The sequence below is a fragment of the Moschus berezovskii genome, chromosome 3 (assembly GCF_049115385.1).
Source record: "Moschus berezovskii isolate FMDL1 chromosome 3, NW_MosBer_1.0, whole genome shotgun sequence".
Classification (NCBI taxonomy): Eukaryota; Metazoa; Chordata; class Mammalia; order Artiodactyla; family Moschidae; genus Moschus; species Moschus berezovskii.
The window spans coordinates 19,250,775-19,264,189 of NC_142462.1; the positions used below are offsets into that span (position 1 = coordinate 19,250,775).

General features: G+C 43.3%; 1 protein-coding gene across 2 annotated transcripts in view; it reads left to right on the forward strand.

The window, feature by feature from the left end:
• The window catches only part of DYNC1I1 (dynein cytoplasmic 1 intermediate chain 1), a 389,139-nt gene that overhangs the window by 292,936 nt on the left and 82,788 nt on the right, over positions 1-13,415 (forward strand). For both annotated transcript variants that reach the window (XM_055420462.2, XM_055420463.2), the window contains 2 exons: positions 8,740-8,886; positions 13,144-13,257. In XM_055420462.2, coding sequence (XP_055276437.2) covers positions 8,740-8,886; positions 13,144-13,257 — 261 coding nt within the window. The remainder of the gene's footprint in view (positions 1-8,739; positions 8,887-13,143; positions 13,258-13,415) is intronic.

Here is a 13,415-nt window from a genome sequence, read left to right on the forward strand (position 1 = left end):
ACACACAGTACTGAGAGGCACGAAAATTCCAAGGGATTCAAAGAAAAGTCATTGGAATATTGTTGTTCCATCACTCAGTCATGTCCAGCTCCTTGCAACCCCATGGACTGCAGCACGTCAGGCTTCCTTACCCTTCACTGTCTCCTAGAGTTTGCTCAAACATACGTCCATTGAGTCAGTGGTGCCATCCAACCATCTCATCCTCTGTCGCCCCCTTCTCCTCCTGCCCTCAATCTTTTCCAGCATCAGGGTCTTTTCCAATGAATCAGCTCTTCACATCAGGTGGCCAAAGTATTGGAGCTTAAGTGCCAGTCCTTCCAATGAATATTCAGGTTTGATTTCTGTTAGGATTGATTGCTATGAGTGGTTTCTAATCTCCCAGAAATCAGATGTTAGAACTGGATGCTTTTCTTTCTTAAAAAAATGCAAACTGAGTCAGGAAGGAGCAAGCAAGCTAATTCAACTTGTGCTCCCGGACACCCCGTTACTAATGGGGTGATAATTTTCAGTAGGTGGTTCCTTTTAGAGTTGAGAAGAATGACGTGTGCTCTGTAGGACAGTGTCTTAGGCATAGGAAAAGAGAGCTCTGAATGAATAAAGACCCTTTCCCTTCATCTCAAAGTTAAATGCCCAACTCATGACTCATGTCTTGGTTTCACCTTCACACCTTCTCCATTGTCAGATGCCCGGTGCTGCCTGATTGCCTAGAAGAGGTGTTTTCGACACCAATGATCTCCGATTACATTTGTTTCCATTAACAAGAGAAATATCTTTGAGGGTTTCTTAGGTACTTTCAGAAATACATACTAGCTCATGAGTAGCCAGAAACATCTGATCTGTCTGCCTCACAAGCCTCTGACAGCTAAGCATTTGCTTTAAGGCAAGTAAAATGTCAGCCGCCATTAAACAGCATATGGCAACAATATGGCCATTCCCTCTCCGGGACCAGCTTCTCCCCAGAAGAGATGGTACTTGAAATAGATGATTTTCAATACAGGGCCCCTGTCCGTCCTGCCCAGGCACGATAGCTGGGGAGTGGGCAGAATGCTACACACGAAAGGACCCAGGCAACCAGATCACAAGTGAAGCCATGGGGCCCGCCGCCCAACCAGTGGTGACCAAAGGCTGTTTGCCCTGGGCATCTGGGTCTGTGGTTAAGGGAAAGTACCATCCTTAAGCTGGCCTGGATTAACTTTATGAAATAGAAAACAGCCCCCACAGCCACTTAGGGCTTGGGGCCGGCTAGAATTGAATGCACTTGGTGTGCAAAGTGAGGAGGGAGCTGTGGTGAGTGGAGCCCTTACCCCTCTCCTCTCTGGGGAGTTCCCTTGGCGAGTGGCGTAAAATAGGCTGCTTTGTCTCGAAACAGAAGACGAGGGTGTGGAACTCTGCTGTAGTGGGTCAGCTCACATGCGAGTGGCCATGTGGCAATATGAAGAGGGCTGCCTTTGCGCCAGGCAGCCTGTGCAAGATTAGAAAATAAACGGGCTTCTCAGGAGCCTCTGGGCAACCACGTCTGTGGAGGACACCAGAAATTGTCCATAAAGATAGCCTGACGCTCAGAACATAGTCTTAAAATGTGGTTTGTCTTTGTTTGGGGGAACTATGGCATGTAAATAATCAAAATGAGATGCTCAACCAGTTGGAAATAGCGGTTCCTCATGTCTATGGGGTCACACAGAGTCGGACACGACTGAAGTGACTTAGCAGCAGCAGCATGTAATGATGTCTCTGTTACTTGTATTGGAATATAGTCGGTCAGGCTTACCAGTTTTACATGAAGCTTTTAACATGTGCGTGTGTGCATGCTAAGTTGCTTTGGTTGTGTCTGACTCTTTGTGACCCCATGGACTGTAGCCTGCCAGGCTCCTCTGCCCGTGGGGATTCTCCAGGCAAGAGTACTGGAGTGGGTCACCATGCCATCTGCCAGGGGATCTTCCTGACTCAGGGGTCGAACCCACGACTCTTAATGTCTCCTGAATTGGCAAGCAGATTCTTTACCACTAGCTTTATCACTACCACTAACTTTACCACCTAGGAACTTATATTTCTGGGACCCTGATTTGACCATTAAATTGGCCACAGCAGTGAAATCACTAGCCTTGTAAAAATAAGAATTCAACTGTAGTGTTGGGAAAACTTTTATTAGATGGTTAGCAATTGTCCCCAAATTGGCATCATCTTTATCGTTATTTTTCCACTTATGTAAACTACTTGATTTGAATGTTTAAAGGCTGTATGTTGTTTCTTAAAATAATTCCGAAACTCTAATATTTTAAAGAATAAAATGAAATAAGTACAAAGTTAAGAACTACAAAAATATATAGATATGTATTCTTATAGAGCCTAGAATACCAAGGTTAGGGAAGCTTCATGTTTCCAGTGTGTGTGTCAAAGTTGTATTAATCATGTAGTGCTTTATTATGACACTGAATAAGTGAACGAATACAAATTTTAAATGCCTAGGAAGGTGATGAAATTTTTAAAATAACGTTATTGTGATTAATGTTTTTCATAGACTATGTCTTCAGGAAATGTACTGTTAAAAATGAGAACAACAAAAAGCCACGTGTTTTAGTAGCGTCAATCACTTTTTCTGGAATGCTTTTTAACTCTTGACCCAGTAGATGTAACTGACAGGATGATATCATCCTTCGCTCTTTATGCTGACAAATAAATTGCGTGACAGTTGGCAACAACGACTAGCTCTAAGAACAGCACAAGGTTGCAGGCATTTTTCTAAGACATTGTTTGGGTTTAATGCAGACTTTCCAAATTAGAAGAGGAGCTGTCTCTATCAGGGCTGTAACTGGGGGACTGTTTTCCCCTGTTCCTAAAAGAACCTAAACATTTGGATGAAAAGTTAAAAATTCAGTCAATCAACCAAATGTTTGCTACCATTATGTCAAATATCAGGCTACTTTGAGACATCTCGAGAAATGACTGAATTCTAAACTTCACGTCCAGATAATTGTGATCATATTGCCTTGGAGTTTCCATATGAATGTCAAACGTGGCACACCCTGGAAATCTCCTTTTAGCATTTATAAATAATCTGTAATGGGCCTCCCTGGTGGCTCAGTGGTAAAGAACCCGCCTTTAGGAGATGTGGGTTTGATCCCTGGGTCATCCTTTGCTTTTTATGCTGACAGTCAATGAATTTAGGAAGATCCTCAGAGAAGGAAATGACAGTCCACTCCAGTATTCTTGCCTGGGAAATCCAATGGACAGAGAGGAGCCTGGCGAACTACAATCCATGGGGTCGCAAAAGAGTTGGACACAACTGAGCAACTAAGCAACAACAACATAGTCTATAATGCATAGAATACTTTTCATAATTAATATTCAGTTCAGTTCAGTCACTCAGTCGTGTCCGACTCTTTGCGACCCCATGAATCACAGTACACCAGGTCTCCCTGTCCATCACCAACTCCCGGAGTTTACTCAAACTCATGTCCATCGAGTCGGTGATGCCATCCAGCCATCTCATTCTCTGTCGTCCCCTTCTCCTCCCACCCCCAATCCCTCCCAGCATCAGAGTCTTTTCCAGTGAGTCAACTCGTCGCATGAGGTGGCCAAAGTATTGGAGTTTCAGCTTTAGCATCAGTCCTTCCAATGAACACCCTAAGCTTAAAAATTAAGTGAAATTGATGAATCACACAACTACTCCATCATTTCTAATCTTCCAAATAAAAAATGAAAGTATGTCTACTCATTTTTCCTCGTGGAGGTATTGTAAAGATTCAGTTCAGTTGCTCCGTCATGTCCGACTCTTTGCGACTCCATGGACCACAGCACACTAGGCCTCCCTATCCATCACCAACTCCCAGAGTCTACCCAAACTCATGTCCATTGAGTAGGTGATGCCATCCAACCATCTCATCCTCTGTTGTCCCCTTCTCCTCCTGCCTTCAATCTTTCCCAGCATCAGGGTCTTTTCAAATGACTCAGCCCCTCACATTAGGTGGTCAAAATATTGGACTTTCAGTTTCATCATCAGTCCTTCCAATGAACACTCAGGACTGATCTCCTTTAGGATGGACTGGTTGGATCTCCTTGCAGTCCAAGGGATGCTCAAGAGTCTTCTCCAACACCATAGTTCAAAAGCATCAATTCTTCTGCGCTCAGCTTTCTTTATAGTCCAACTCTCACATCCATACATGACCACTGGAAAAACCACAGCCTTGACTAGATGGACCTTTGTTGGCAAAGTAATGTCTCTGTTTTACAAAATGCTGTCTAGGTTGGTCATAACTTTCCTTCCAAGGAGTTTAATTTCATTTAATTTCTTTTAATTTCATGGCTGCAGTCACCATCTGATTTTGGAGCCCAAAAAAATAGTCAGCCACTGTTTCTACTGTTTTCTCATCTATTTGCCATGAAGTGATGGGACCAGATGCCATGATCTTCATTTTCTGAATGTTGAGCTTTAAGCCAACCTTTTCACTCTCCTCTTTCACTTTCATCAAGAGGCTCTTTAGTTCTTCTTCACTTTGTGCCATACGGGTGGTGTCATCTGTACATCCGAGATTATTGATGTTTCTCCCAGCAGTCTTGATTCCAGCTTGTGCTTCTTCCAGCCCAGTGTTCCTCATGATGTACTCTGCATATAAGTTAAATAAGCAGGGTGACAATATACAACCTTGACGTACTCCTTTCCCTATTTGGAACCAGTCTGTTGTTCCATGTCCAGTTCTAACTGTTGCTTCCTGACCTGCATACAGATTTCTCAAGAGGCAGGTCAGGTGGTCTGGCATTCCCATCTCTTTCAGAATGTTCCACAGTTTATTGTGATCCACACAGTCAAGGGCGTTGGCATAGTCAATGAAGCAGAAATAGATGTTTTTCTGGAACTCTCTTGCTTTTTCAATGATCCAGCGGATGTTGGCAATTTGATCTCTGGTTCCTCTGCCTTTTCTAAAACAAGTTTGAATATGTGGAAGTTCATGGTTCATGTATTGCTGAAGCCTGGCTTGGAAAATTTTGAGCATTACTTTACTAACGTGTGAAAGTGAAGTCGCTCAGTTGTGTCTGACTCTTTGTGACACCGTGGACTCTAGCCCATCAGGCTCCTCTGTCCATGGGATTCTCTAGGCAAGAACACTGGAGTGGGTTGCCATTTCTTTCTCCAGGGGATCTTCCCGACCCAGGGATCAAACCCAGTTGTCCCTCATTGCAGGCAGATGCTTTAACCTCTGAGCCACCACAATGCAGTGTGAGATGAGTGCAATTGTGCGGTAGTTTGAGCATTCTTTGGCATTGCCTTTCTTTGGGATTGGAGTGAAAACTGATCTTTTCCAGTCCTGTGGCCGCTGCTGAGTTTTCCAAATTTGCTGGTATATTGAGTGCAGCACTTTCACAGCAGCATCTTTCAGGATTTGAAATAGCTCAACTGGAAATCTGTCACCTCCACTAGCTTTCTTGTAGTGACACTTCCTAAGGCCCACTTGACTTCACACTCCAGGATGTCTGGTGCTAGGTGAGTGATAACACCATCGTGATTTTCTGGGTCATGAAGATCTTTTTTGTACAGTTCTTCTGTGTATTCTTGCCACCTCTTCTTAATATCATCTGCTTCTGTTAGGTCCACACCATTTCTGTCCTTTATTGAGCCCATCTTGTAAAGATTGGTTTGCAGCAAAACAAAGTAGACTCTAATGGCAGAACTCTGACGCTCCAAAGTGTTGTTATTCTTTTTCTTTTTTACATTGATTTGACTTATTTTAAAAACTGAAGTATAATTGGTTTACAATGTTGTGTTAGTTTCTGGTGTACAGCAAGTGAGTCAGTTATACATGAATATATGTGTGCATGATCAGTCTTGTCTGACTTTTTGTGACCCCATGGACTGTACCCCACCAGGCTCTTCTCTCCATGGGATTCTCCAGGCAAGAAAACTGGAGTGGGTTGCCATTTCTTACCCCAGGGGATCTTTCCGACCCAAGGATTGAACCCGCATCTCTTCTGTTCCCTGCACTGGCAGGCAGATTCTTTACCACTGAGCCACCTGGGAAGCCCGCATGTATATTTATTCCTTTCATATTCTTTTCCATTATGGTTTATTACAGGATATTGAATATAGTTCCCTGGGCTGTAGAGTAGGACTTTGTTGTTTATTTTATATATAGTAGTTTGTATCTGCTAATCCCCAACTCCTTATTTATGTCTCCCTCCACCCCTTTCCCCTTTGGTAACCATAAGTTTGTTTTCTGTGTCCGTGAGTCTGTTTCTGTTTCATAATAATTTGCCTTTGTATCACATGCAGAGTATTCTGAATTGGAGATGGGTGGCTCTTGTGCCATTTACAGCTTTTTGGAGTGTGATGTAGTTAGTACTTAGTGAGCACTGTGTGTTGAACGAACGCATGGAGAGTGGACACACTCGTGAGTGGACAGTAGGACTTAAGAGTTCTCATCTTGTGGGGTTGCATTCTGGTTGATCACCAACTGTGTGTTTCTGTTTTGCAAAAATGTCCTTACTGTTTATTTTTCTCTAGTCTCTTAACAGACTGCAAGGTTTGGAGCAGTATTTGCTGGGATTTAAGTGAAACATGGAAGCAATCAAGTGGTTTAATTTTGGATTTTTCAAATTTAATGACATTCCTTTATCTGTATTGATTGGAGCTTTAGTGAATTCAATTGTTGATACCACCTGGATAATTTTAAGTCTTTCTGAAGTTTTAAACAAAATGTCTCCAACATAGCTCAAACAACATAAGAATTCCATCAGTTGAAAACTAAGAATCATTTTGGTGGGATGTGTAAAACAAGAAGCTGACCAGCATTATTTTCTTTTTCTTTAATTCAGTACCATTATTGAGAGTTGTTCTTGAACTTTATGAAAACCAGATTGGGGCACCAGCATGTTCTCCATCGACCCATGTTCAAGAAATTGGAACTGAAAATCATTCAAACTATGAAAACGTGACATTGAAAAATAGTCTACATTCTTCTACTTCAGAGAATCTGAGACTCTTTCTAAGCCGTAGGCTGATAGTAGATCTGATGTATTTTTTTGATGGACAGTGAACTTCCCAGTCAGAAAGAGGTCGTCATTTCTTTTTCATTTCTTCACTTTCCTGGCTTATCTGGTATAACCATTGATCCTCTCAGTCTCTCTCTTTTTTTTTGTGCAGAAAGCTGTGACTTCTCACTGTTGCCCATAGAAAACAATCCAAACAGTACCCGCCATTCAAGTTTCTCTCTTGCCCGACCCCTCGGCCACGTTTCCAACTCCCCACTTCTTCCACACAGGCTCCTCCTCAGCCAAACCAGACTGGTGTTCACCGGCCTTGGTGCCTCCAGCCTTCACCGTTACCCCATCTCTCGAGGACTGCTGCTGCTTTTCCTCTCTACTTGCTGAACAGCCCACATTTACATCAAAAGTGATACATTCCCTTTCATGAAGTCTTTCTAACTCTCCCGCCCTTTCCACTCCCCTCTTTTTTCCCCCACTCCTAGCTAAAGCAGGCCTTCCTCACCACTCCCATCAAACACACACACACGTTCGTGTGATCTATTCATGGCCCCTATTGCCTTCAGGACTGCAGCTTGTGCATGCAAGTTGTGACCTGCACAAGCATCTCAAACCCAAGGGACAGGTGAGGACAAAATTCCACCTTTCTCTCCACTTGCCAAGGCACGTACCTGTCCACATGACCACATAGGGCAGAGAATCACCTTTTTCTTTAAACTCCATACAAAGGCATGGACTAACATGGAGGCTCCGGCAGCAGAATATTCCTCACACACATGCTTCTCAGTTCCCTTTCCTAGGGCACAGGTTTGTCAAGGGCAGCGACTTCCTTTGTATTCCCATCATGCTGGTACAGTGCCTTCCTTACACATGATCATCCATTGAATTTAGTTGAAAGGATGAAATGTATTTATTAAAAACAAGCCCTTATGTGTGTAAATGCAACCGTGTAAAGCAAAACAGGAATCCTTATGGACTTCTCAGCAAAAGTGGCACAGCCAAGTTGTCTGATTTTCAAATGGATCATGGCTCTGTCTCAGCTAAGTAATTTCCTATAAAATGTAGTGCCCAGTAGTCTTTTGTGGCAATTTAGAAACCACATTTGTGATGCTCTGACAGTCCATGGCAGAGTTAGATGAAAATCCATTTTTGGGCTGTTTGTTAAAATAGGCAAAGAATAACATTAAGAATTGTCTGAAGTGGCCAGGATGAAGGTCAGGAGAATACCCATGGGAGTTGAGGGAATTTGGGGAGGAACCAGTTGGATCAGTCTGAGGTCAATTCACTTCCTAGAAGTCTACATTAAGCCAAAAAAAAAAAAAAAAAAGAACCCCGTCTCAAGGTCCTCAGAGGCTTGCCAACGCTGTACAGTGATGAGGACATGCCCCCAAAGTAAAGAACTGCTTTGTGAAGACTTCAGTGAAGAATTAACATTAATTCTGATGTCGTTGTATTGATAAATGGGGAGTTCCCACAAACCAAGCTTTACAGACCACAGAGCGGTGATGTACATGAGAAGGGTCTGACGCCTATTTGATGACATGGCCAGGACTTCAGATTTCAAGCTTCAAGCAGTAAACATTGGTCAGCCTCTCCCGGGAAAGTCTGTGTCTGTTACATGATGTTCTACTAACTCTGTGCTGAACAGTTGCTTTGTGATTTCCAGGAGGTGCTGAGTTAATGTGACTAGTGGTTTCCTCTTCAGAATAAAACAAGCCTCCTCCGACATTTCACAGCGTATCTTTCTCCACTTTCCCTCCACAGTCCTCCGTGATGTCTGTCTGCTTTGCTCGTTTCCACCCCAACTTGGTGGTTGGGGGGACTTACTCGGGCCAGATCGTCCTGTGGGATAATCGCAGTCATCGGAGGACGCCTGTCCAGCGGACGCCCTTGTCTGCGGCTGCACACACGGTATGTCCAGTTCTCATCGCATCCCAATCAGCCATCCAAGCCCTGAAAGAGGGCATAACTGATAGAGGTACTTCTGTTGTTAGTGACTCCAACCTGGAAGTATCTGATTTATAGTGTTCACATCCTGACTAAAGGAAAGCCGAGTGGAAAGTAGATGGAGGAAGCCCTGGGTTTAGAGGTATCTCTTAATAATCTACAAGTTTGAACACAGTGGAGAAGGAGATGGCAACCCACTCCAGTATTCCTGCCTGGAGAATCCTATGGACAGAGGAGCCTGGTGGGCTTCTGTCCATGGGGTCGCCAAGAGTTGGACACGACTGAGCAACTTTCACTTTTTTAACACATAGAAAGGATCTCTTTGGGGGTCCCCAAAGCAACCAGGGAGGATAGCTTAAAACTAAAAAAGGACAGAGAAAGAAACATTGGACGAGGCCTCTGTGAACTTGTGTTTCCAAAGAAACTCTTCATATGTATATTATAAGGTGGAAACCCCTATTTTCTTTTTTAAAAAATTCACTTATTTTTATGAAGGATAATTGCTTTGCAGTATTGTGTTGGTTTCTGCCATACATCAGCATGCATCAGCCACAGGTACACACCTGTCCCCTCCCTCTTGAACCTCCCTCCCTCCTCCCACCCCACCCACCCCCCTAGGCTGCCGCAGAGCCCTGGTTCGAGCTCCCCGAGCCACACAGCAGATTCGCACTGTCTGTGTCACAGATGGTAGTGTGTGTGTTTCCATGCCACTCTCTCCATGTTTTCAAACAGACCATGGCGAGTAAGCAGTTCCTCTTCAGAGCTGGCATATGGGACTTTGGCCAACAGGCTGTTTCCATTTGTGATTCAGGGAGTGTTATGGCTTTAAATTCTGGAATGCATGGTGTAAATCTCAACAGTCAAGTCTACAGTGACAATATAATCCATAGGGTTAAAAGTCAACATCTCAAAACCATTACCCATAATTTAGCAGAAGAGGTTCAGTGTAGTGTTCGAAAGACAACTACTCTGTCATTTCCTTTAAGAGAATGACAGGTGTGTTTAGCAATTGTTAGGAGGAATGAGAAGACAGGCATGTCTCCATCAATCTCTTCTACTCTGACATTCAGGGGAACTGATGTCCTTTCTCCGAAATGCCCAAATTATGCCCAAGGATACAGCTCTACTATTGTTTCAATTTCCTTAATGTGGTTGCCTCATTTGTTTCATCTGTTGGCCTTAAAACCATCTAGCTTTGAAAAAGGACTGCCAGTTGCTTTAGCTGAGACCATGAAGAGGAAAATTCTCCCTCTCTTGCAAGATTGACGATGGGAAATGACAAATACTGAGTCAGCCTTAATTCTGATTGACTCGGACCTAAGACACACGCAGGTGAAACTAGTTCTTGGGACTCTTAGAAAATTGCTCTCGCCTACCCTACTTGTTCAAACTAATAACAGAAAATTGTGACGCAGGAGGAGACAGGCTTGATGCAGGTGTTTGCTCAAGAAGCCACTTCTTGGCTCTGTGTGCCTATCTGGTGTGTTTGTGAGCAGACCTTCTCAAATTTCAAGAAGTCATAAATCTAACTATTAGAACATTCTTCACGAAGCTTTTGGGGAGAATCCAAATGCAGGGATCTTCCAAAGTATTCATCTTTTTTCAAGCAACTTACGATGTGTTCATCACAACAAAAATGCTATTATCTAACAGTGACATTATCTCTGTTATCAAACAGTTACTTCTGTTAGAAAAGAACAACTCTTTTCTCTTTTGCTGTGTTCTGCTGAATCCATGGCTCAAAGGGCTCAGTTAATTTTGTGACTTGTCTTTCAACCTCCACTAATGCCTGGCAGATTGGTACCAGGATCAAAAGTGGTTAAGGAAAAAGAGGCCCACCACAGATTACTAACTAATTTCCTTTCACACCCACCACACATATGCATTTGGAACAACAGGAAATCCTAATTAAAGCAAAAGCCTTCTGCCACACAGCAAGTTTATTCCTAAAATAAATAAAAACAATCTGGCCCCTATATGGAAAAATGAGCTGCACTGTTGCTTTTTTTCTTTCCATTAAGTAGAGTGATGTGTGTGTGTGTGTGTGTGTCTGTGTGTGTGTGTGTGTCTGTGTATAAGTAGGCATGCCCATGTGCCTGCTTCTGTTCTAGTTTTTTTGCATCTCTCTCTTTTCTTTTAAGCTGAGCTTTATTACTCTTGAAAGCACAGGCGAGTAGTACTGATTAAAGCCGGGGAGGGGCTCCCACACACATTCCTTCTCGGGGCATTTGCTCTATACCTCCTTCTGGAAGCTTTCTTTTCAGACTACACCCACCCTTAGGGGTCCTGACCCATTAGGGTTCTGGTGATTTGTGTTGATGCTCTGTGGTTAAAAGAAACCCCCGCTGGACTCTTGCTGTAAAACACTGGGCGGACTGGGGGCTTGGAACAATGTTTGGAGCTTGCTTTCTCATTCTCAGTATTACTCTCTGCCATTTTCAAGTGAGACTCTGTCTCATCCATTATTTCATTTATCTGCACGTAGAGGTCAGCACGCCACATGACTCACCCCTGAGTTTCAAACACCAGAGACTTGGGAGAAAGCGTTGTCCACAACCGATCGGTCCTCTCAATATTCAGAGACCTGATCAGAAGAATATTTCACTTCACATTTCTGCTGTGCTTTCCACTATCCAGACCCACGGAGGCTGATTCCTTTGAAGGTTTATGTAGGAACATGGTGTGAAAAACATACAGGGACTTGGTTGACTCTCTATCCAGCATGGGTAAATGAGGTGACACGGTTTCCAAAAAAGCCAGTGTAAATCTTAGTAGACATTTGTACAGGCATTTTTATTTTATCACATGAGAAGTGACAGTTCAATTCCTCCATATTTCTAAATCCTATGGGTCAGAGTATAGGTAGACAGTTGTGTTTTGTTCTCAGAACTTCACTGGCAGGAGAACTCACACAAAATATAGCAAAACAGAGGGATAAAGGGGGTAATACAAGAACAATCCCTAAGTATTATTTTGGACTTGATGAATATGATGTCAGAAGGCGCTTCACTCCTTGAGCTTTCTTTATTCCCGTTGGTAGAAGGCAGGATCGCCCAAGAATTAGTGCTAAAATGGCTAAGAAAGGTGTTTCAGCAGAGTTTGGATCATGTCTTGGGAGAGGCAGATGAATAGCTGCACTTGATGGTTATTACAGTTCCTTCTGACCAGGAGTTTATATGATAATAACAGTTGGGGAACCATCCTTTATATGATATCAACTTTCCAATATTAGAGATTGTTTCATCGTTTTTTTGGCTAGGTCTTATGGACAGTAACTCATCAAGAGGAAGACTGTCAGCTGTTTGCACAGGGAAGCATCAGCTAAGTTGTGGTTTGGCCACTGAAGGCTAAGCTGTCTGAAATCTAACCCAAATTACTGCTAGGTTCTGCTTATGCTAACCTTCCATTTAGTATTTAATGTGCAGCTGCAAATGATTTGAGCCTACCATTTAGGATTCTACCAAGTGGAATAAGCTTCTTGAGCTATGACAAAAGGTTAGAGCATCTTGCTTGTGATTCCTGGGATGTTTAAGTGACCTTTTCAAGGCCCTGGCCAAATGTAAGCCTCCATCCTACCCTAGCAATATTTTGGAAGAAAAAACAGAACTATCATTATCCTATCCTAGATTTTGTAGCAAAAAAAGAACCTAATTTTATCTCGCTAGGTTCCTTGTGCCAATAGGTTCCTTCCACCACCAGTATCTCTCCTTCAAATCAAAAGAGGCTGATGAATATTAACCACTTTTTATAAAGAATGTTAACAAATGTTTGGCACTGTGGCTGTGATGCACTAAACTTGAGATTTAGTAACACTCCTTCCAAAAGTCAATCATTCTACCTTTCTGAGGACTGTCCTTTTCCATCACTCATGGTGAGCTTAAAAGCCAGACTCCATGGTGGAGCCTCACTTGAGTCACACACGTTCACCCGTGTTCCTTCTGTCCCGCCAGTCCTCACTGGCTCCCGCTTGCTTCAGCTCTGTTGCACTGCCTCTGACCGAGCAAGGTGAAGCTTTCTGAGTATTTCTACTACTCTGTGGTGCTGCCAGAGCTTTGAAAAAGAAATCAGGTTCCAGTCAAAAGTGGCAAATGACCCAAGGCTTCCATTATTGTAGGATTATGTCACTCTTTAATCCTTGTTTCAGAGTAATGTGTTTGACACTCAGATGTAAGCATTTCCTCTTGGATCAGCATCTGATCCTCCATGTTTATGTTTCTGCAGCATCCCGTGTACTGTGTAAATGTTGTTGGGACCCAGAATGCTCATAACCTCATCACTGTCTCCACCGATGGCAAAATGTGTTCCTGGAGCCTGGACATGCTCTCCACTCCACAGGTGGGTTTGTTTTCCCCTACACATAAGAGCATCCTGGTTAAAAGAGATACCTGCCTAATGGAATGGAGTTCCTAAAAGCCAAACCCTCACATCCTATAGGAGCTCAAATCGGGGGGTGCACTTGAAAGAGTGGGGCCTGTTTTCGGCAGCCTTCTCTG